Here is a 24,478-nt window from a genome sequence, read left to right as displayed (position 1 = left end):
CAGCAATAAATGTAACGTGTTAAATATTTTAAAAAAGAGAAAATAATCTTCTTCTGAGGCAAATCTTAAAGGTTTGACCTTTGTTATCATCAACATTATCATAAGTAACTATAATTCAACTACATTTTTTTCTCAATACAGTCATATTTAATTTGTAATTACGCAATGCATTACATGTAACTAATTACTCCCCAACACTGCCAAACCATTACTTTTACTCTAAACTTCCAAGTATATTTTGCTGCTAATACTTAGGCCTACGTAGTTTTATTGCAGTATGCTTTTACTTGTAATGATTTTTCTTTACATTATTTTGTTGGTACTTTTTTAAAGGATCTGAGGACACAATGAAGGCGCCTGTGGTACACTACGGTAACCAGGGTAACTAGGTGAAGTCTCGCGTGATTATCCTGACTGGTCGAGAGGGGTTGATGCGAGGAAAAGTGGAAAATCGACTGATTGATGCATTTGTAAAAAAAAAAAAAAAAAAAAAAAGACTAGTTAGCTATGTTTCGGTCGTCGCTCGCCAAGTATTATAGTGAATCGCATCAAAATTGCAGGATTTCAATTTACGGTTTGCGTTTCCCTACTTCGTGTGCGGTATAACGGAGGGGTTACGGTTGAATTTTCGATAGCTAATTTTGGCTAGCTAATGCTAAAGCTAGCTGGTTAGCTTTGTTTACATCAAGTGCGCGCCTGAGTTTAGTTAGCTTATTGCTAACTAAACAGATTTATGATCTTACTATCTGCTCCATCACTCAGCTGGGGCATCGACGAGCAAGACGGCGTTGGATACTGAGTGGGTCCTATGGCCAACACCGACCATCTCTCGTGTAGAGCCTTTGGCTGATGTCTGGAAACTAACGCTAGCTACACAATGCTAACCTTTTGATTATGGATCGTGTGATCATTTGACTGCAATGTTAGCGGTTGGGGCAGCGTTAGTGATAATGTGGGTAATTATAAATAACACTCGAAGTGACCCGTATTAACATAAACTTAAATCGTAACCCGAAATATCTGTTTGTTGAATAGGAACTACTACAAACCCCTGATGCTAACTTTAGCTAGCCACCTGTCGAGCTAGCGTTGTGCGCGTTTAGTGATAACCGCTTCACCATGGTGGCTGTCTATTATTGTGATTATTACTAATTCATATGTCTGCACTGACACAGTCTTGGTGACTGATTGTTTTCCCCACCGGGGGCAGTTTATATTTCTTCAATCCACCCTGAGATTTGGCTAGCTGTAGCTCCGTCACAGCGGGAGTTTGGATTTTTTTTCTTCCCCCCTCCCGGGCCGTGCTTCCCGAGGCTGCAGGCTGCGGAGCACACACCGCTATGAACCCTGTTAATGCAACCACCTTGTACGTGTCTGCCAGCCGGGCTGTGCTGCAGTGTGATCCGCGGCAGCCCCACACCTTCGCAGACATGTACACACTACTACCTTTCTTTCGGCAGTCGCTTGCATGCCTCGTCTGTGGTAAGCATCACGAAACCCGTTTTTTAATACTTTTACACTCATCCCTTATTGTCTTGATTGTCTTGTGCCACCTCATCGGTTTCGGTATGGATTTAACTTTGAGTGTTTCATAACCTTAACTATTCATGCTGAGTGAAGTGTGTGTGGGTGTGCGGTTTGTCGTGCTCTCCGCCGTGGTCTCCCTTAGCAACCGAGGCTGAGCCCCAGTCATCTGTCCTCTTGTTAAGACAGATGACTCCTCTGTTGTTTTGCCTGCTGCCATGAGCCATGTGTTTCCTATTCATGGTTTATTTACTCACTCAGCTCAGCCAGAGGACTATCAACACTGGCACAGCTTGCATTCAGAGCTGGGCACAATTCACCGATTGATATATCGCAATAAGTCTGACTTCAGCCTATCACGCAGTTATGTTTGGGGTTTTTTTGTTGTGGGTATTTGCGCCTTCATGCTGTGATTAATTAATGAGAGCTGTGGATTGGGTGATGTAAGGCAGGAAAATCAGTCATGTGAACATGATTTAACCTGCCTGTTGTCTTCACGCCAGCAGCTTTTGTCCTCCTGGGTTAATTTGGATTGTTAATAAGTATAAATCATCACTCTGTTAGACCTTTTTAGCCAACTTAATTTCAACTTATTTTTTGAAATTGTCTCATTTAAATGAAACTATACCTCACTTTTGAGTTTTAAAAAAGTTAAAAATTATGAATATTTGATCTAAATTTAAGATTGGAGGAAAATATGTTGATGGATTATCACACACTTGTGTAACAAAGTTTAGCCGGGACACTGCTTTGCAAACCATTTCAAATATTTGAATGGCAGCACTGAATCACACCTGTTGTCCTCCTGGGTTAAAATTGACCCCAGTCTGGTTTGACTGTTTATAATATAGCATAAAGTACAAATTATCACCCAATTCAATGAATGTAGTATGAAAACATCCATTTATTTTTTTCAAAATAAATCCATATTTATGATATAAAAACATTTTTAAAACTAGTCAAATTTGACTTGAGGACAACAGAAAGGTTAATATATTGTATGATGTATTTCCATTAGTCTTAGATGATGTCACTGTCACAAATTGTGATGTGGATGTAAAATATATTGATTTTCTCAGCTGTGCTTGAAATGCATTAGTTGGTATATAGAGTTTAAATAATTAGATGATTGATGCAGAATTAATCAGCGACTGTTTTAATAAGCGATTCATTAATAATGAAGAAAAAAACGTGTCACTCAAGTTTTCCAAAAGGAGGATTTACTGGTTTTCTCTTTTATATCATCGTGAACCAGATACAACAAGAGCCTGGGTTCTGGGAAATTGTGATTGGCAGTTTTTAATTGTAGTTTTTAATAATCCTCAGATTAATCCATAATGAAAATGATTGTTAGCTGCAGCATTGATGGTAATTACAGCCTTGCACAAGCTGGAAGATGTTAATGAGTCCTACCCGTTGCTTCTGGTTGCAAAGTGGATTAACAGCTGCGTCTTGTTTTTATTGCAGGTAAACTTCTCCAGAATCCCATCTCCCCAACACATCCAGAGTGTCAGCATTACGTCTGCCTGGGTTGTAAAGGCCAGAGGATGCAGATAAGGACATCGTGCCGCAGATGTAAGGACTATTCATGCTTCCAGGAGAACAGGCAGCTCTCCTTGCTGGTGCAGTGCTACAGGAAACTCTGTCTATATGTCACTCATTCACCTTTGCTGCAGTCAATCAGCAGCCGTGTAGGAGGGTCTCCAGAGGTTATGGCATTGCTAGAGGAGGTGCTTATGTCACATGAAGAGGAGATAGAGACAGAGGATCCAGGTCTAGCACAAGAAGATGTGAATCCCTCTGACCCAGAGTCCCTGACCCCCACAGAGGCACCACCTGTTCCTGCAGAGCTCTCAGCTGTACCACAGAGCTCCTCCTCTGATCCTCCCTGTTCCAATGGACCGCAGGAATGCAACGGCGATGTGCTGGAGGACCTTGATCCCTCTTCTCCAGAGCTGGAAGTATGTGAGCTGGTAGAGGAGCAGCCACAGGCAGGCCTCTCTGTGTCCGATACTGGTTGTGGTGGTTTGGAGCTGAGTCTGACCACTGGACCTTTAGCCCCAACTCCAGGCACTGTGTGCTCACTCAGGGACGGGGAATCTAGCAGCAGGGAGCTGGAGGAGGGGGAGGTGTTGCTCCTTAGTATGGATGATGTATTCCACACTTTGAATCCCCTTCAGCCCACCAGAGATTCTCCTCATACACACCCAGAAAGGACGCACACTCACACACACATCACCACAGACAGAGGACACACTCAAATGTACATACAGCTGGACACGACTCACAACTACACACAGATGCAAACAGACAGAACTAACACAGTGGCTGGCCTCAATGCTCACATACACACTTCTTCGTTGGATCCTCCTCCAGCCTCCAAGCCCGTGCCAGTCCGCCTTAATCGCAAGCGATCTCGTTCAGAGAGTGACAGGGAGAAGGTGAAACCTCTTCCTATTGCCTCCATCCTGCAGGGCTCCTCCTCCTCTCATTTACACACTCCAAACCCCTCTAACAAACTGCACACTCAACCGCCCGCACCCTCCTTAACTGTACCAGCACACACATACTCATCCCTTCCCAACGGGGCACCTCCCAAGCCCAGTCGCCCTGCACCGAACCACAGTAAAGGTGCCAGGAAGCACGCCGATCCGGGCCCTAAGAAGCCTCACGCCAAGGCCCGCAGCAGTGGAGGCTCCAAGAACAAAGACCGGAGCAAAGACCAGCGGTTGATGACAGGCTGCCTGGTGCCCCCGGCGCCTGTCAGACCTCCATATAAGAAGCCGGTGGAGAAGAAAGGCTGCAAGTGTGGCAGGGCCACCCAGAATCCCTCAGTGCTGACCTGTAGGGGGCAACGATGTCCCTGTTACTCAAACCGCAAGGTGAGAGCATGACCGTTGCACAAATTATATTTTTGGATTCAGCTTTTATTTTCCCCATAATCATAAATGCAGAAAAGTACTGACTATGAGATAATCTTCACATGTTTCTAACAGCATGTAAAAGTTTGTTTCATCAGTGCCAAAGAGGTGTAATGGCTCTCTGTTATGATTTCTGTATTGTCACGGTTGTTTTAACTCGGGCTGCAACTACTGATTTTCATTATCAAATAATCTGATGATTATTGATTACCGGTAGTTTGGTTAAAAAATTGTAAACAGTGTCCATCACTGTTTCCCAAAGCCCAAGGTGATGTCCTCTAATGTCTTCTTTTGTCCCCACCAGCATCCACAATCCAAAGATATTCAGTTTACCATCAAAATATTCACATTTGAGAGGCTGGAATCAGTGTTAATTCAATTTTTTAAAGTTTTTAAAAGTTTTAAGATTAATCGATTATCCAAATAGTTGGCAATTAATTTTCTGTAGATCATCTAAGCGTTGCAGTCGTACATTTAGCATTTAACAGTTTGAGAGGTAAGCAATGGAATTAGTAAATCTTGAAGAGGCAGTGATAGACCACCTGAATCCATAAACAAAAATTCCTGCTTTTATGGCTTTCATGGTGTCTAGAAACTGTCTGTGTCACAGTATTTACAAGTTCTCATGTAATCCCCCTACCCTATTTTTAAGAACAAGCATCTTCACAAACATTAAGTTACTTCTTGTGCAATCAGAGGTAATTTTACAGGCTTTATATGACTAATACACTCATGTTCCTCGTCCGTTCTGTGCCATCTTTTTCAGGCGTGCTTGGATTGTATCTGCCGAGGTTGCCAGAACTCCTACATGGCCAACGGTGAGAAGAAGCTAGAGGCCTTTGCCGTGCCAGAGAAAGCCTTGGAGCAGACGCGGCTCACACTCGGCATCAACCTCACCAGCATCACGGCGGCCGCTGCGCTCCGCAACCCGGCGACCACCAGCATCCGCACGAACACTCTCCTTAACGTCGCCACAGCGACGGGAACCCCTGTTACCACAGCCTTCCTGTCGCCCAGCCCTCCGCAAGAGCCCAACTACGAGGAGCTTCTGATCGGATGAGAGGCTGCAACTCCTAAAAACAAGACAGCTCGGTGCTGATTGAATGTGACGGCCGATCATTGTGTCTGTCAGACAAACCTACACCTTCCCTCCAGAGTAGAGGGGGGGAGGCATTCAAAAAGGCAGCTATGGGTCTGTCCTGTCCTGTAATCTGCTCTTCTTCTATGTTGGAAAATGCTGAGTAGTAAGACTAGCATGGGTGTGCCAAAGCCTCCTGTATTGTGCCTGTGTGCCAGTGTGTGTCGTTGCCTGTCTGTAGTTAAAACACTTATACTCGGTTCCAAGGCTGTTCTGTATATCAGAGGTGCTTTTTGTTCATAGACCACAGTCATACTGTAAGAGGCAATAGGAACCCATACCAGGTTTTTGTGTTTAATAGTGTGTGCACACAATTATAGATTCAAGTGTATGTATGTATGTATGTATGTATGTATGTATGTGTGATTTCTGGACTATATTTGGTGCATAATGACAAAAAACATATCGCAGTCACTTGTTAGAGCATTTTCCATATTTTGAGTATTACTCCATATATGTTTTTTTAGAAATGCATAATTGGTATCAGGACGACCCTTACTAATCCTTAACCCCTGTATGTTCTCACACCTTTAATTGTGAATGAATCTCGTGACTAATAATCTGTGGAGAAGTTCCCGTCTCACACAAGACTGTATGCCTTTTTCTAATCTCGACTCGCTCAATCGAAGTACTGTCGGCTGTTTAAATGAATTTGTCTTAATGAACTTGACTGATGCAGGCATTGTACAGGCAGCAAACATAATGTCAAAGCACTTGGCTGGATCCACGGTTTCAATGTAAGTGTTGTGTGTGAGTGAGGGAGTGTGTGTATGTGTGTGTGCGTGCCCGCTCGCTGAGATTTGTTGTAGTGTCAGCGGGGAGGCGGATGGGTGGGTTGTAAGCACTTAAGTTTGATTGATTGGCCAAATTACAACTGAAACCATTCTCGGTTACCATAGCAATAGGAGCAACCAACAAGGAGCCTCCCAGCTCTCGTGCACACACGCTGTTGTTTACAGTATTGCCATTTATAGACTATAACTGACTTGTCTTCTCAAATATTACACCGTTACGTTTTGATTATGGGGTTGTACATGACTCTGTGTGTGTGTAGATAAACTGAAGCCATAGGTTGTCAGTGTGCATTTCCCCCCCCCTCTCAAGTTGCAGTGTCCCGACTGATTAGAGACCAACTCAGAGACTATTTTTGATACCAAGTATTCAGATTTGGTACCACTGTCTGTTTCTTTTTGTTTGCTTTTTGTTTTTTTTACATTTGTGTTTTGGTTAAAGCACCTTGAAGCCCTCCTATAACTCAAGAGGCTGTGTATTTGTCTGTGTTTTGTGTTTACTGTCTCAGCTGTAACTACAACATATTTGTCAGTCCAGTCATGGTGACCAAAAAAAAAAAAAAGAAGAAGAGAGAGCGAGAGGACTCAGGCTGACCAAACACCTTGGTTCTCCACTCACAGGCCAGGAAGTAGCAGGTGGATTACTTATGATCAGCAAGTATGATCTATCTTCCTGCGTGTGTTTCAAAATGTATTTCTTTTGGGCATTACTTGAACCCTGATTAGTTTTTGGTATTGTTTTTTTAAGTGTAAAAACTCTTGTTTTGAGGAGTGACTCTTATTATTGCTGAAACATTCACTGCCATAATATGGAAACATGTAATACATGAATTAAATGATAGTTTTTTACTTTTTCAGTTTTGTGTCTTTTTTTTGTGTAGAAGGGGAACCTGACTCAAGTTTGCATTAAAATATCAATGTTTTAATTTATTTGGCATTTACCACAAATGTGCACACAGATACTTCACAAAGCAATGGATGGAGATTTGTAGTTGTAATTTACACCCCCACCCCCCTTCCCTCCTCTGTTCAGGCTAGGAAATATCTGGAAAATGGTACAAATAGTAGAACCTCACCACAAAGTCAACTCAGTACTTCTGGAGCTTTCAATCATATCGCAAAAACTTCCACTTCAGATGGAGTTGGCACAGAAATATATATTTTATGAGCGTTTTCAACCACATTGGCTTAAAATTTGAGTTTGAAAGTTCATTTTTGACCTTGGAAACAGCAGTTGACTAAAACAATCTCACCACTGGGCAACTGGGTTCACTCCAACTGCTGAGGAGGATCATGGTGAAATGATTGAAATCTCCAGAACTGCCACTGAGAAGTACTTGTGGTGAAATGAGAACCACTGCCTTGCAGATCGATGAGAGCAAACTTTTAAAATTTAAGGTGCAAATATTGTTTAGCCCTGAAAAATGTGACTAATAATAATAAATGTGCATTATACTGAAGTCCAACCAAAATTGGTTCAAAAACAGGGCCTGGAAATTGTAAGAAATGTGCCCTGTATTAACTAATTTAATGTCATAAATATCAGTATAAATGATTCAGAAAACAGAAAACTCACATTTATACTAGATCACTGCATCTCTTTTAGGCTACAGGACACCAAAGATCTGTATCACGAAGTTTAACCACACGTACTGTAAACATACAAGAAGCTTCATCCATAATTACAACTTCAATCTTGTCTTGTGGTATTTTTAATACATATTTTTTTCATAAAGGAGCAGTCAAGTGTCATGTGTCCAACAGCACTGTCATTTCCTGAGAATGGCAAATCAACTGTTGACTGTTTGACCTGCAGGCAAAACAACTCTGGCGCTCAATAGAAGTCATTCACACGAGAGCACAACATTTAATCTGTATCTATTGTACTGTACTGCACTGAATGCACCGCTTGATCCATGTTTTCTTCATCTTACTCTGAATTCTGTTTGCCAGCTTTAAAAACAGAATTAATATCCTGTGTCAGGTTTAACTGTGACCAATTATTTTTGTCACTGCTGGAGTAAACGCACACCAAATGGCTCTTTCCCCCATGCCATTTTGGGTGACTGAGAGTCTGCCACTGCGGCTCAGTTTGATCATAAGCCCGCAGCATCATGGCCCTGAAGAAGTTCCTTTGCACTCCTCACAGTCCATTCTTCTGCTGTCCTGTACCCTCAGACAGACGCTCATATCATCAAGCAAACCCCTGACATTTGGGTTTTCCTCTGTTGATGTCTTTTTCAAAAATCAGCCCAGTCCAGGACATCTCTATGCAAGGTTCTCTACCCTTTAGCCCACCAGGAAGGCCCCGAAGTAGCTGGCTCTCCCGTCCATCTCCATGGTACTGGCATTGCTAACAGTGATGAAGAGGCGGTCGGCAGGTTGTAGAAACGCAGTACCAGCTTGATGCAGAGAGAAGAGGCCGGGCTCCTGACCTCGAGGCCAGCAGGCGCTCCGGGACGATTTCATCAGCAGGATGGGAACTGTGTACGAACTCATCTGTGGACCACACCACAAAAACAACATCAAAACTTGCATGAACAGAAGATTTATCCTGCATTACCAAAACTGGAGTGCATGTTATAATAATCATCTTGCAGGAGCCCTGACTTAAAATCTAGTTGCAATGCCTTCATAATTTTAGTTCATAAACACTTACATGGGGCATATTACTATATAAATCTGTGCTTAATAAAGTCACCACTGACTTTAGAATTACTATGTCAGATGTACACAATGCACAACAGCTGTGAAGACAGGAGGGTCAGTAGGTCCACACAACTACATTTTCACTCTGGAGAAATAAAGGGTTTATTTAGCCCTGTGCACATTATATTAGCATATAACATTATGCTTTTAAGATTATATTTATCTGATACAATCTGAAATGAATATCTTCATTTCGTATTGGTACACTCAAGGACATGAGATTTGAGTGTTTGTTTCCATTAACAAGCTGGAACAGTTGACACTGGAAAAGTGACAAAGTTAAGTATACTTAAAAATGTTTGCATACTAAATATACTTGACAAATGAGTGTGCCTTTGATGGACACTATTGTTCCACAATGCAATGCACAAGTGGAATGGAGGAGCTTACAGCTACAAAACATTCAAACAAATAACACAAGTTGTTTCCTCTTGTATCCTTTCTTTTACTTGTGCATATACTGCAGGAACTACTATTAAATTAACAGTAGTTAATAGTATGTAGTTGTGTGCACTATTAAATTTATACACAACTGTGTGTGAACTTGTGATAAGCATAAAACCATAACCAAATACACAAATGTTCACTGTGATGGATTGTTTCTCTCATGCACATTATACTTCTGTATTGTCCTTTAATAGGATACACAAAGACTAACCTTTTTGTAGATATACTGGAGAAGCTGTGCTCCTTCTTCCTCCTTTGGGTCCCCCGCTTCCCCTTTTGCCTCCACCTCTGTCTCCCCAGTGGAAGATAGTCTGAAGTAGGTCTGTGCATAGATGTAGTAGAGGCCTGCTCTGGGAACCAGCAGCTCTCCTCCCTTTAGCTCCATATTTTGTAAGAAGGACAGACCTCTCTGGCCTTCCCACGCTCTGATGCGCTCCCCCAGGTAGCCCCTGCTGCTCCGAGAGCCTGAAACGGCACACAGGCACACATGTATGCACATGGACAAGCACAAACACAGACAGTGGAGCCTGTTCACTGTGATGTAATATAAATCACTTGAAATGTGTTTAAACTGCTTGTCAAATAAGAAACAAATGTTAAAGAAATGTACGGTCTGTAAATAATGCTTACAGATGTGCTCACAGAACAACAAGTTCCTTTCCAATATGTGCTGGTGCTGAGAAAAAATCTGTATTTTTAATTTCTACCATGTTTTTTTAAGTTGAGTGAAAACAACCACATGTTAAAAAGCACCAGTAGATGAGATCCAGCCATTCAGAGGGGTGTCTATGTGTGTGGAAACACGGGATCAACCTTCCAGATTTATGATATTTTGAAATACATTCCTTGTGGACACCAAAATCCTTAAAGTTATTACAGTATGTGTGTGGAGTGAGAATTTTATTGACTTTGGCGCCCCCAGTGTTAGTATCAAAAAAGACACAGTGACCCCACAATTCCTCACAAAGCCAACCCAAGGATACTGGGATAAATAGTTTAGCCCATTCATCAACATACAGTAGACGGTACAAACTTTAATCTCATTTTTCTACAAACAAAAAACTTATTTGAAGAATTTAGTGACAAAAACCAGCTGCCAGCTGCCTACCAGCTGCCTCACCAAAATTAGAAATTCAAAACAAAACAGCTTGAATTGGCCGGTTGGAAACTTTTATATGGCAAAATGAACACATCAAAAATTAATGACATATAATGATTGAGCAAACTTGCTTGATACTTGTATTCTTAATGTATTGAGATGCCTTTTCCTACCTATTACAGATGTATATGTCCCTAAATGTGGTGATGGAACAGATTTTGAAGTAAAATAGATGAAAACTAGACCTTGGAGTGTCCTGATTGATGTATTGTCTATCATGAATACATTATAGCTGGGATGTCTTCCACTTACAATGCCCGTCTCTTCCCCCTTTTCTCCTGCTTCTCTATACTCTCAACTGTCAAATAACTATTCTATTAATACAATCTTTAAAAAATAATTCATGAGCACTATACTATGTATGGACTGCCATACTCCTGTATCTGCTTATTTGCTGTACAAGAATAATTGAGACATTGACAGGCACAAAAAGATAACTGTGGGACACTCCAGGTAGTGAGAAGAGTAAAGCAGCTGCACATCTGCAGGTCCTGACAGACAGGTAGGTATGAAGACATTACTGAATCTAAGAGCAGCCTGGGAAGCCTCGAAGCACATTCCTCACCTCTGGCCCTGGAAAGGTGGCTGCTTACAGGGTCGATGAGTGTTGTGGTTAGGTGTCAGGAGAGTAACATTTTTTCACGGCTCTCAATTATGCTTAGAAAAACACCTTGCTGTGTATCTGGCATCCACATTTACTTCTGCACCACATAAAAATATCACCCTCACCCTCCGCTGTTGGAGGATCTGTGGAGGAGATGACACCGGTCACATGGGCTGCAACTTTGGGAAGAGGGACCCCTCGGACCCCAGGGTTCAGGATAGGCAACACTCCTGTCAGCTTATCTGCGGCAATGTAGGCAGATGGATAAGAAACACAAATAAGACATTTTTAGTGGGAAAAGTCATACTTATACCAATTAGTAGTAATTGATAGTCAATGTGGGCTTTGTTCTTACTTCTCATAGCAGTGGATATCTCCTTCTGGAATCTGTCTGCCATGGCCTGAAAGAAAAACAGCCAGAGAGAGAGAGAGAGAGAGACAGAAAAGAGATAATGTATCCTCTCCACTTCATTTTTTGTGCCTTTTAGGGAGTTATAACATCTTTAAATCTAAATTAACAACATTTATAGGTCACTGGGGAATCATCTTATCCTCACTCTGGGACTATCAATATGTCATCCGTTGACCTGTAATTGCACTATTCCCCTTTGCGTGAGTCAGTGTTATTTAGAGCTGATGGAGAATAATGGGCCAAGATGCACAGTTTTTCCCTGGTGGCTTCTGAGTGACTGTATGTAATGTAAAAATAAATAAAAGGTATAAGTGCATTTTTCTGGAAAAAATGCAGCAACACTGTAGGAAAAAATGACTAGTGCTGTAAAAAATTGGCAGCGGCTTATAAACAAACCCCTCCCCCAAAAATATCAGACCAGTTTGATTTTCTCTAACATAGCATTTTGCAATAGGCCTTATAATACAGAAGATATTTTGGCATGTTACAGGAGTAAATAATAAAATGAATGATGGCTGAATTCTATTTAGCTGCTTCAATTTCAGGGTCCTGTTAATGTGAACACTGACTCACTGTCACATGACTTACTACACCTGTGGTTTTCCTATTATGTTGTGAAAAAAAGCCTATTAGGAAACACAAACTGATGTTAGATTAAAAAACAAAATAAATCAAAAACCTTCTCAATGTGGTAGTGCAGCTGCTGAGCGACTTGCCAGCAGGGGTCGCTCTTCTTGTCCTCAGCTGATGAATCTTCATACCCAAAGCGCATATTTGCGTTCATCAGACAGGACACGCTGCTCCTAGAGAAGCTCTCCTGCATCTGTCAATATCAAAGAAGTTAAAAAACGACTGAAACTAACAATTATTTTCATTATTTATTTAATCTGATAACTATTTTCTCGAGTAAGCGATGGATCAATCAACACATACACTCCGTATGAAACAGTAGGCCAAGCTCTTGAATGATATTAGTACAGCAGTGGAGCAGCAGTGTGCAATACTCAATGTAAAGCATATTGTAATGTGTGTAACATCATTTTAATGAAAACCAAATCAAACATTCCTCATTGAAAAAATATAGTCTCTTGATTATTGCAAGCTAAAATACAATAGTAGAGGTGGATGGTGGTCACAGGTGTGTAGCTGGACATTCAATTGAGACTATCAGCCAATCAGATGTCAGGACCAGCTCTGTCAACATTATTAAGGAGTTTTAGCAACTTTCCCTGCTTGTCATAATAGCTGCTCAAGTCTGAAATATGTTGCTTTTGGGTGTCACAACTCCATGTCTCCTAACTAGTCTCATTTCCTCCGATTGTTTTCTGTTATCTACTTTGCCAACTTTCACCTCTCTCATTGTCCAGTGAGGGGGAGAAAATTCCTGCATGGTGAAGTGGGACTTTCACATCACATCTCATGATATATATTTAGCATTTAAAAGAATATTTCTCCAGAAATGATAATCAGTAGAAATATAGATTATATAGCAGTTCAAGTTTGTCTTTTTCATTACATATTTTAACTGATATGTGGCTTTACTAGATCCATCTTCACTGTTCCCATAGTTGCATGCAATAGACACATGCTTTTGTGTGAATTGTGCCAGAAGGTTTGATTATTAATAGGCCTTCATATTATCTATGGTTGTAAATTGTCAGTTCAGGACAGTACTATCTGATGTCCCATGCCTATAATCATATTGAGGCTCTTAAAATTGTGTCACTGGTGTGGTATCCCTCTAAAAATTAATGGTGGATCATTATTAAAGCTCTGTGCTGTAACTATAAGTAAAGTTAATATGACAATATGAGTCAAAGTTCCTCTTTCCCCAGTTCATTTGATGCACCCACTATCTGTAAGATCTGTTAGATTAAAGGCAAAACAAACATTTATCTCACCGTATTCAGGACTTTGTTGAAGTACATAAAACTGACGGCAACCGCGATAGTCTGGAGGAGGACTGCTGCGAGTATGATGAGCCCCAAACCCTGGAGAGAAATAGAAATGGCCATATCGCAGTGTGTGAAAAAGCACCCAAAAACAAAATCCCGGAGAGCAAGAAGGCACTTCCAGCTGCAGGCGGGACAAGTCAGATCAAGCTCTGCTGCATTTCTGCTGAGGAGTAGAAGAGAGAGAGAGAGAGAGAGAGAGAGAGAGAGAGAGAGAGAGAGCAACAGTTTGCAGGTAGGTGGAGCACAGTATGGAGGGTTACAACAGCCTCAAGATGTCACTCTTTGCTGCACATGCAACTTTAGGCCGCCTTCAAATGCGGTCGGAAATGTGGAAACTACGAGTTGAGCGTCCAAAGCAAGTGACCAATATTAATAAAGAAGTTGTGTTGAGCACTTAGGCTGCAGAGATATGACATTAGATGATATTAGATATCACTAAGATGTGATGCATTTTGTGAAACTTTAATAAGGACATGATAAGCTATGGTAGTCATACGTTATCCCAAGTGAAAACACTAATTACCAAAATGGTCCAATGGACATAACAGAGTTTAAATGGAAATATGGAATATAAATATACAAAACTCAAAGAAAAACAAAAAGAACACTGAAACAGTCATTAGTGTGTTTTGAGCAAGCAGAGTCTTTGCATCAGAAGCACAACATTTGTTTTATAACTTCTTTTTAAGTAGGGTGGTGTTATTATGTACAGCAGATGTAGATGCAAAAATCCTTTTATTTGAAATTGTTTACTCCCTGTTGTAGCTCACCGTTGCTTCATGGCACTTGAGTCATCAGTGTTCAAACATAAGCCATAATTTCTTACAGGGTTCATTTAGTTTTTATGTCTGGCCAAAAGCACTTCAATGCATTACAAATTGTTTTTAACGACTTCCACTTTATTTGCTTGTTAGATGAAGGTTTTTAGAGAGAACATGGAGGCACTGGCTGGAAACAATCAGTGGCAAAGGGATATGCTGTTCGTTAACATATTTGGTGTTTTATCTGTTACTTAATTCTGTTGAAAATTGTTGTACAGAGTTAAAAATTCTTCTCTTGGTGCTTAATGGATAGCAGCTGCAGATTCATTTAATTAACTACACTGTCTAATACTTTACTGTAAGTCAAACACCTGAAGTGCATTTTCTCCTCTTGATTCTTAGATTGCAGATCAAAGTACCTCCCAAGAGGTTAAGACCAAAAGAATTTGAATGTGCGATGAGTTGTCAAAATCTAATTGAGTGGAGCACATGAAGGCAGCATCATTGCATGACAGTTTGGATATCAGCGCAATGATGATAACAGATTATCAGCACTTGAAAGTAATATGAAGAAAGGGTCTCTTTTTCCTTCTCTTTCCTGCTATTGTGCGGTGATCTGAGTGAAAGCTAGTCGATTAGTGCCAAAATGACCTGCCATTGTTAGGGCTTCGGTGTAGCCCTGAGTAGTATTGTCACAGGGGAGTTATTAAATCTGCAGAACTTAACCTTGAGTTGTTCCTGTGCTTTCATTCCTTCACCTCTAACCATCGCTCCATTGTCAGCGTGAGGAAGAGAGAGGGGAGCTGAAGGCGTTCACAGCTCAGGACCTTCATGTATAACACATTCACACTGGCACACATGTAGCGATAATGTTCACACAGTTATGCCCATGCAGTTTACATTTCACAGTACGGAAGTAGAGCTGAATAAATCTGAAAATGAAGTTGGGAGTGTAAATGTTTTGCACAATAGCAAAGGAAAATTTGTATTTTATTTGTTTCCTTCACTGATTAAAATTCAAACATGCGGAAGAGAAAGTGATAAGTGGTTAGTTCCTGTGTTACCTTGAGTGAGTCAATTCCCAGGCTTGTCAGAGAAGAAGGAGGGGAGAAGGTGAGTGATATCTGAAGACTGTCTGGCCTCGGGCAGGGAAGATAACACCCTGAGAGACATGCCTGTCTACAGTCCCATGGCAAACAGAGAGTGTTTGTGGAAATGTGTGTGTGCGTGTGTGTGTGTGTGTGTGTGTGTGTGTGTGGAAATGCAGTGACAGCTAATCTAAAAGAATGCTTGAACATTTTTTTCTGCCTCTTTCCACTCACACCGGTGACCTTTGACCTCTGCTGGGCAGTCCACATGCAGCAAATCATCTGGTGCTTCAAAGCTTGCCTGAATAGATAGGAAATACACTTCTAAGCTTTGTTGTTTAAAGTCAAGTACATTTTTATTTCTGTAGCCCAATATTACAAATCACCAATTTGCCCTTGAGAGCTATTGTACAACAATAGAATATGCTCTATTCGTCTGCTCTTTTCTGAGGGTTGCCACACAAAATGTCATTGTATTGCATACATCGACAGTAAAGTGGTTTCTGACTTATGTCCTTAAACCCTCAATTCAGTTGAAAAATTCTGGGGGAAAAAAACCCTTAATAGAGAAAAATGTGAAGATTCCTCAGGAAGAGGATCTGCATCCTCCAGGACTGGCAGATGGGCAACAGATGTTGTGTGTACAGAATAAACCAGGTAGTGAAATTACAGTTAACGGGATGTAAAAAACGATGGATAGATTGATAACATATAAGAATGAATAAGACTGAAAACAGGGAGAAACTGCAAGTTGTAGTAGAAAAAGTGGAAAAAAACGTAACAATCCACTTCTTGTTTTTTTATTACACTTCTAATTTTTGGATATTATAGTGTTAAAATAAGTCTTCTTCAATAAACCATTTTGAAAGGTAGGTTTCCCATATTGGCTCTCAAACCCTGATTTCCCAGGCCATGGATTACTGTGCCAATCACTCAGCCAAAGCTCAGCTCTGCCAAACGCTCAGACCTGCAGCTATTTGTACATCCATGACACGAAGACAGACAGTGGAGCAGAGGAGAGAGATGGAGACAGACCTCACTAAGCTATGAGCCTGTGCGCTGTTACTTGACAAGTTGACCAAATAATTTTAGAATATTTGTACAAAATAAATAATTGTAAAAAACCCCAAAAAACTATTTGTGATTTTTAGGGTTAGAATTAGGGTTAGTTCAAATTCTGCTCCACAACCTAGTGGTAAGTGGATTTTTTTTTAAAACATTTGGATAGAGCCAAGCTAGCTGTTTCCCCCTGTCTCCAGTCTTTATGCTAAGCTAAGCTAACTGGTTGATGGCTCTGGGTTCATATGGAAGTAACAGAGCTATTCATCTTCTAACTCTCAGCAAGAAATCCAATAATCACATTTCCCTAAACGTCACAACATCCCTTTGAATCCTTTGTTTAACACAGAGATCATTGAAAACTTTTGTCTCTTTGTAAGAAAGACTTGTGAAACTATTAGACACAGTGACTCAAGACAAAGTATTTTCCAAACCCCAAACCTGAAATCAGTTAGAAAAACAATTGGAAACAGGAAAGCAAAGAGAGCTGCTGCTTCTCTGGAAATGAAAGACGTTTCCCCTGAAGCACAGAGCTTGAATGATACCCAGAAGACATGTAATGGATTTAAAGGACAGATCCCGCTCCATGCACTCCCCCCTTCTCCACTCCCCTGAGGCTTCTCCTCCCAACGTTCCTCCTGGTAAAGTCATGGAATCTCCCTAAATTCCCGGCTGAGCACTACAGCTGCTCATTGTCCCACTTATAAAACAAAGACTGGTGCTACGGCAGTACAATGCATGCAGACAGTTGCCAATGACTTAAGCCTGAGTGTCAGTGGAAGGGTGTTTCCCTGATAGGAAACTACTGTATCTGAATGCGGGAGCACTGAAATAGTATGATGCAATATACACATGTTAACCTTTATCTGACAAACCATCATTTCTTTCTAGCATTTTGGCCTTTTTTCCATTTGTGAACTCATCTTAATTCCACTTTAAAGTGAAATTAGGGTTAGAATTAAGATGTGGTCAGGATCACGGTTAGGCATACAGTCATGGGGTTAAGACTTGAGTTTAAAATCAGCTTTAGGTATTAAGAAAGAACACATGGTCTTTACAAATATTGCATTACATGATTTGCAAGCGTGTGTTAGATTGAGATTAAAGAAGTTGAGTGCTTATTTTATACCACTAGAGGGGAGTGTTGCATTGATAACTGGTAGTACTGGAGTTTCTTGACCCAGAAATGAATTCTATCTCTCACAAAAGCATGTTTGATCTTGAAAATTACTTAAAGCTGGTGCAGGTCACATGAGAGCCTTCAGGGGGTCTATACATTTTATAGTAGTAGCAACGTAGCATAAATGATTTACACAGCAGCTGCAAACCTCTCTGTTATTCATGTCTTTCTGATACATTCATATATATTTTTTCATAAATGTGATTAAGAATATTGGACATACAATATGAAATGAGTGTCATTTCAGTCACAAAATCTCCAGTTTCACACTTTTATTATGACAGTTGTCGCAAGGCATCAGCAGGAAGCTCACTAATGATTCACATTGCTGCTGGAAACTGAAATCAATTTTAAAAATTACAAAATGAGATTTAGTGCATGACAAAGACCATAGACCACATATCTGTATACTTTATGTATCTGGAGTATCTGTATACTCTCTCTCTTATCTTTCTCTTATCCTGTTAACAAAAAAAGAAAAAGAAAAAAATGTTCTCATTTTATTATATACTCTTATTTGAACCTGAGCACACAGAGGACAAATTTCACTGCCTGCAATGTTGCCACCCACTGTGTTGCTCTGCATGTGAGCTCTTGAATCTCTTGAATAGGCTGATGATGTACAACCCTAAAAGTATCTGTGGGTGGACCTCCTTTTTATTTAGCAGCTAATAAAAACAAACTGTGCTTTAAGAGTTTGACATCATGTTTTCTTTTATTCACATCCTTCATTTGTTCCTTTATAAATCACAACATGTGGCAGCACAGAGACACAGTTCAAAAAGAACTGAAGGCGAAATCATTTGATCCTCTGCAGATGATTAATTACACTTTCTATATATATGTAGACATCTGAAAAAAGGGCATAATCATTTATATTAAATGTACCAACAATGGGAATAATAAATGGAACGAACCTTAAGGAAATATTGTACTTTGTTACTAATTGTCAGGTGGCAGCATCATTTGTGACGGAAAACATGTTTCACTACAACTGAATGACTCGTGAAACACAAAAAAAGTTAAATACTGTCTACAAGAACAGGAATCAGTTTGTTTGTATCTCAACGTAGCAGTATGCCGTGATTTCTTCTTTTTTTGGTATAATATTTATAATATTTAATATTTTGACTGTTTTTTTACACAAAAAATAGCTTTGATTGCTTGATTGGCGCTCCTCAGATTAAATCTATGGCATCCATTACATCATTTATTACAAACACACAAGCACACATCTAGCCTGAGTACCCAAAAGAAAAAAGTAGCACAAACACTGTTCTTCCTTACAAGAGTAATGAAATATTTTACATTCTTAAAACTGCTGAAATTGCCTCCACTGCATCGCAACTAATTTTACTTAATTTGATTTACTTAAGTTTTAAGTTAAGTAAATTAAATACTTTGACACTGGTAAGGCGTTGTTTATTTGTGGGGTGTTCTGGAAAAAACATGACTAGTTGAGTCTATAAATAATTGTGCTGCAAACTATTTAATGAGTTCATAAGTTTATAACTTAGAATACTTTTATTCTAAAAGTTACGTATAAAACCAATTACAATCCTTGTGACATACAGTATACTTGTGTGTTTGTGGTGTGGAGAGGAATCGGTAGATGTGATGCCTCCCAAAGCAAGCAATGTTAAACTTGCGTCAAGTATTTTTGTAAGCGGATCACAGTGATAGCTATGTTAATGTTAACATACAGTATTTGCCCTTCTCCCTCCACTGCCAGCAGAAATATAACTGCTAATAAAATGTAGAGATACTTCTAATAATCATGTAAACTTCACACGTTTCCATTAGGAATTGATGTATCTACAGGAACATGAGAGCCCTGAGCTTAGATCTTATATGTTTATGTACAGAGCAGATGTACAAGCCCTTAGCAAGTCGATGATTCACAAAGCAAGAGATAGTGCATTTGTATCAGAGGCACACACACACACACACACATTCACACACACACACACACACAAACACACACACACACACACACACAGACATTCCTACAAGTTGTTCTGCAGCCAGTTGATGTAACTCCTGAGTGCCCGCTTCCCCACGTCAAATTCCAGTGGCCACTGTATAAAGCTGAAACACCCGTGGAACCCGTTCTCATAGTGATCGCTGGTGACTGTCACACCTGCGTCCTGTAAGCGTCGTGCATACATCAGACCATCATCCCTCAATACGTCATACTCGCACGTCAGGATGTACGCCCGCGGGCCTTTAGCCAAAACCTCTGACTCTGCCAGCAGTGGCGCCGCCCGCACATCCAGCAGCCCCGGCACCTCCTTCACGAACCCCCGTGACCCCTTTTCCACGATGAGAGGCTTGTTGTTGTTCTTCTTGTATTTCGGGAGCAGGAGGACAGACCAATCTAACCGTGCCCTCAGCTCTGGGGTGATGGCCGACTGGTGTAAGGAGCTGTGGTTGTTCACCAGAAACTGGGACTGCAGGGAGAGGTCAGCAGCAAGGTATTGCAGCCAAAACTGGACCATGAGGGGCCGGTGGAGGATGGGTATGTTTTGGTTCTGCAAATAGGAAGGCGTGTTGAAGTCCAGAGCCTGGAGCACTGGATAGATCAAAGCCTGGACGCTGAATTTCACACTCATACTTTCATCGATGGAAATCTGGGAAAGCAAAGACACACATGAAGTCTTTTTATCTTTATCTCTTGCTTTGCAGTACATTTAATATATTCACATTGTTACATCCCTGGCTTATGTGTGTACCTCCTGAGCAACTGCTGCAGCCAGGTTTCCTCCTGCGCTGTCACCTGACACGGCCACGCGCTCTGGGTCGATGGCATACCTGGCCAGAACCTCTGGTGATAGGAAGTGCTTGGCAGCAGCGAGGCAGTCTAAATACGGCTCTGGAAAGTGCACCTCAGGATACAGACGGTACCTACGGGTCGCAACTGATGTTTAGAAATCTTTGGAGTGTTTGACATAATCTCTTGTTAACTTGTTGAGACAGAGAGAGACTGTTGCAAGCTGTGACCCACTTACTCAACAGAGACGACAACTGTGTTGAGCTCGTCTGACACCATCCGGTTGATGGTATCATATGTCCCTTTCTCTGAGGAAGAGAGAGAGTGAAAAATAAAGGAGAGTGAAAAAGTTAAATTACCAAAATATAAAGATTGTAGAAGTCTTATATGTTAATGTTGTATTTTTGTACTTTTAAGAGACAAAAGCTCACAGAACCGAGCTTTTGCCAACTGAAAACAAGTGTAAAGGCAAAAATAACAGCAAATTGATCATTTACTTCACTTTTTTCTGACATCTAGTGTATCTTCTTAAATCTGCTATGACACCTGTACTCACTGGTACTGCCGAGGGCCCAGCCCCCTCCATGGAAGAACATCACCCCTCTTCTCAGATGGCCCTCTCCTCCAGCCGGAGGCTCGTAAACACGCACTGGGACGCCAGCAAAAGTTATGTCGCTTACTTTCACTCCGGGCATAACCCCTCCGCTAGACTCAGAGCTGAAAAACCCCTTCATGACACCCTCGAAGCCCTCTGTGGATTGTCTGATTGACGTGATATAATGGTCACAGCCCAGCCAATCTTTCAGAGTAGCCTGAGGACAGAGGTGAATAAGACACAGGACTTATTTAGGCAAAGAGTGAAAGAGAGAACACATTTATGTATTGGCAGGGACTTATGACACAGAAGCACAGTCTCACCCAGTTACCTCTGTCCTCCTACACCATATCTTGCTGAGTGTGTCTGCCCTTCTCCCCAGAAACATTTCAGACTGTCCCAACACTAAGGTTAAGCTAAGGTCAGAGGACACAGCTGCTTGGCACGGCAGGGTTAAAAAAACAGCCAGATACTAAACCAAGACACAATGGCCTTTAAAACAAAAGCTCTTTAAAATAGTTTTATTTCCTTAAGTCGATCCAACTTTTTCTATTCTATTTATTCTTTTTCTATTCTATCTATTTCTATTTCCTACACCTGTGCTTCCTTTTCGTGAACAAAAGACAATTTTACACTCTGGTGGAGAATGAAGTTGGACTCAAAAATATACTTCTCGCACATAATGTCAGCTGCAAAAAGCATTTCAGTGCAATTGAAAACCTTTAAGCATCTTCCTTTACATCACACTAATGATATGAACACTTTTAAATGTTATGAATGCAGTTAAATAAAATATCTAAAGAATGGTGGCAGACTGAATCACCACCTTTATAAACAATTGAAATGGTCTTTTGTTAAACTAAGATACATTAACAGAGTGACAGTATTATACTCCCCTACATAAGTAACACATTAATCAGAAACCTCCCTACACCAGTGTAGCAATAAGGCAAGTTTATTTATATAACACTATATTCAAAGTGCTTTGCAATGAGATAGAAACATATGAAACTAAGACATTTAGAAGACATTGAGATTGCATTTAAAAGACATTAAAAGTAAATATGGTATTGCAGATGTCAATTAGCAAAGGTCATTTTCTGTGAACGAGTTAAAGGCAGAGTGTATGTGCAGAGATTGAACTAAAGAGCAGGAATGTGGTGTGAGAATGCAGGAGATCAATGACAAGTTTTGGGAGCAGAGTATGTATGATAAGGGAGAATGATGTGACGAGCAAGCTGGGGTTGTGGAAAATAACAGGAGACACTGCTGTGTGTTGTGACTTATGTAGCTCTGCTTATCTTAAGATATAATATTCACTTGGGTGTGTGAGAGTCAGTCTTTTTTTCTTCTGTTCAGAATAAACAAATCCTTTTCCATAAGTCTCAAGGCTGTGAATTGTCATCTTCGGCATGAGCTAGACACGGTATAGATATTGTTTCTACAACACAATAAAAACAAAAGGCAAAAACAAGTAGTTAAGAAGTTGCATATTTAATTTGTTGGAAAGCTGCAGTAAACCATTATATTTTAAGCACTGATTACCCTCAGGTATAACATCAGGTATTCAGGAAGCTTGTTCCACATGCAGGGAGCATAGAAACTAAGAGCAGCTTCCCATGGTTTGGTTTTGATCCATGAAGCACTTAGTAAACCTGTCCCAGATGACCCGAGGGTTCTGGATGCTTCATAATGTACATAAGTAAATCAGAAAAGTATTTGAGCCTGAGACCATTTAGTGCTCTGTAGACAAGTAATAGAATTTTAAAATCTATCCTTTGACACACAGGAAGCCAGGGCAGTAATTTAAGGGTAATGTGCTCTATTCTCTTGGTGTTAGTGAGGACTCTGGCAGCAGCATTCTGGATTAGCTGCAGCTGTCTGATTGATTTTTTGCTAAGACCTGTGAAGGCACTATTACTATTTGCTAAGACCCATTTGCTAAGACCTAAGATGTTTTGCAAAGACCCGTGAAGACACCATTCCCACTGCTATCACCATGACACCATTACACAATTAATAAGTAACTGAAACCACTGCTGTTGTGTTTGCCCCACAGTGCCATGTTCAAAATGTAGAACAAAGGTGAAGGTGAAGTTTGTTCTCCTCACACAGGCCCAGAATAAAAAGCACTCCATGACTTCTGCAGTCACAGTGTGACCATTTCCAGATCATGACAGAAGCTCTTTCACAACATTTGTACATTTCATCCTGCCATCACTAATGAGTCCTAATCAAGAATGAAAAGACATCGTTGTATCATGTAAAGAGAAGCACTGTGAACTACATATCACTTAAATCCATATCTGTGCATGATGTTAAGGTATTTCCAGACATGAGGTACTTCAGATAAGCAGGTCATATAATCTGATCTAAATTGAATCTACAAATAAATACACATTGTAAGATTGATGATGCAATAACTACCCTACTGGGCAAAATCGATTAAGGCGCAGGAATGTACAATTTGGGCATTTTAGGGTTTACACAATTCAACACATGGCTTATGTAGGTAGGGTCAAAGTCCAAATGTGCACTGGGTGTGTTAATGTGTATGTTCAGAGGTGTGACTGCTATCAATGCCACTATCAGCAGGTATTTAAACACACAATGATTGCAAAAAAAAAGCTATTGTATCTGAGAAAACATAACGGCCATAAATAATATCAAAGATCAAATAATGAACAGATGCATAAAAAGATTTAAGCAGCATGGATCAACACAGCTGCAGCTGCAGCTGCACACCTGCTGCAAAGCATCCCACGCACATCTGTCTGTGCTTTAGGAAATCACGCACCGCACTGAACCCCCCCACTGAAACCAGGTCTTACCAGGTGCAGCGTTGTACGGAATCCAGCATCCAGCAGCATCAACTTCCACGGCTCCTGGATGCCATCGGGCAGCGGGATGTAAACATAATACGCAATGGCCACTGTTAGTGACACTGTAACGACAACCGGCAGTAGCCTCATCTTGTCTCTGACAGCTTCTGAGTCTCTGACAGATCAGCTGACAGACAGACAGTCGAGGTTCCAGAAACTGCAGCAATGACACTCTGATTTGTCACTGAGTGGGACTGGGAGGGCCAAACAGGCTCCAGAGTTAGCACACTAGAAAATTACTTTATTCGACCGATAAGCATTAATAACTTCCGTTCAAAAATCTCCAGAATAAAACCTGTCATATGGAAAAGTTAATTATTTGATTATTCAATTGTTTGATTTTAACCTCATCTTTCCAACATATTTAACATAGAACTGGGGTCTCTGGGGACCCCAAGAATAAACTACTGTAAGAAACAACCATCATATAGCAAAATGTTAACTTATTTCTTCTCAAAACATTATTAGTCAATAAGCTAATCG

At 40.7% G+C, this 24,478-nt stretch overlaps 3 protein-coding genes across 3 annotated transcripts; 1 reads left to right on the top strand and 2 right to left on the bottom strand.

Annotated features, from left to right (window-relative positions):
• The first annotated feature begins 490 nt into the window (after positions 1-490).
• msl2a (MSL complex subunit 2a) lies at positions 491-7,162 on the top strand. Its single transcript, XM_053335057.1, has 3 exons — positions 491-1,482; positions 2,992-4,406; positions 5,212-7,162. Exons 1-3 carry the CDS (start codon positions 1,341-1,343, stop codon positions 5,503-5,505), a joined length of 1,851 nt encoding a protein of 616 aa, XP_053191032.1. The 5' UTR covers positions 491-1,340; the 3' UTR covers positions 5,506-7,162.
• A 1,025-nt stretch (positions 7,163-8,187) lies between these two features.
• LOC128374842 (tumor necrosis factor ligand superfamily member 10-like) lies at positions 8,188-13,846 on the bottom strand. The gene is made up of 6 exons (XM_053335063.1): positions 13,607-13,846; positions 12,385-12,528; positions 11,649-11,694; positions 11,419-11,535; positions 9,742-9,995; positions 8,188-8,873 (listed from the first exon to the last, which is right to left on the bottom strand). The coding sequence occupies exons 1-6, from the start codon at positions 13,718-13,720 to the stop codon at positions 8,664-8,666; spliced, it is 885 nt and encodes a 294-aa protein (XP_053191038.1). The 5' UTR covers positions 13,721-13,846; the 3' UTR covers positions 8,188-8,663.
• Positions 13,847-18,472: 4,626 nt separating this feature from the next.
• nceh1a (neutral cholesterol ester hydrolase 1a) lies at positions 18,473-24,176 on the bottom strand. Its single transcript, XM_053335061.1, has 5 exons — positions 23,945-24,176; positions 21,075-21,330; positions 20,757-20,826; positions 20,481-20,652; positions 18,473-20,378 (listed from the first exon to the last, which is right to left on the bottom strand). Exons 1-5 carry the CDS (start codon positions 24,083-24,085, stop codon positions 19,755-19,757), a joined length of 1,263 nt encoding a protein of 420 aa, XP_053191036.1. The 5' UTR covers positions 24,086-24,176; the 3' UTR covers positions 18,473-19,754.
• Positions 24,177-24,478: the final 302 nt, after the last annotated feature.

Source organism: Scomber japonicus, chromosome 16 (genome assembly GCF_027409825.1).
Source record: "Scomber japonicus isolate fScoJap1 chromosome 16, fScoJap1.pri, whole genome shotgun sequence".
Lineage (NCBI taxonomy): Eukaryota > Metazoa > Chordata > Actinopteri > Scombriformes > Scombridae > Scomber > Scomber japonicus.
Note: the sequence above shows the minus strand (reverse complement) of the source record. Positions and strands in the feature narration are given on the sequence as shown.

Coding starts and splice junctions, on each gene's coding strand:
- msl2a (XM_053335057.1), top strand. CDS start 1,341: ATGAACCCTGTTAATGCAACCACCTTGTACGTGTCTGCCAGCCGGGCT. Junction 1,483..2,991: donor GCTTGCATGCCTCGTCTGTG/GTAAGCATCACG, acceptor TTTTTATTGCAG/GTAAACTTCTCCAGAATCCC. Junction 4,407..5,211: donor CCTGTTACTCAAACCGCAAG/GTGAGAGCATGA, acceptor CATCTTTTTCAG/GCGTGCTTGGATTGTATCTG.
- LOC128374842 (XM_053335063.1), bottom strand. CDS start 13,720: ATGGCCATTTCTATTTCTCTCCAGGGTTTGGGGCTCATCATACTCGCA. Junction 12,529..13,606: donor TCAACAAAGTCCTGAATACG/GTGAGATAAATG, acceptor TGATATTGACAG/ATGCAGGAGAGCTTCTCTAG. Junction 11,536..11,648: donor GATATCCACTGCTATGAGAA/GTAAGAACAAAG, acceptor ACATTGCCGCAG/ATAAGCTGACAGGAGTGTTG.
- nceh1a (XM_053335061.1), bottom strand. CDS start 24,085: ATGAGGCTACTGCCGGTTGTCGTTACAGTGTCACTAACAGTGGCCATT. Junction 21,331..23,944: donor TCCGTACAACGCTGCACCTG/GTAAGACCTGGT, acceptor CTCTGTCCTCAG/GCTACTCTGAAAGATTGGCT. Junction 20,653..20,756: donor ACAGTTGTCGTCTCTGTTGA/GTAAGTGGGTCA, acceptor TGCGACCCGTAG/GTACCGTCTGTATCCTGAGG.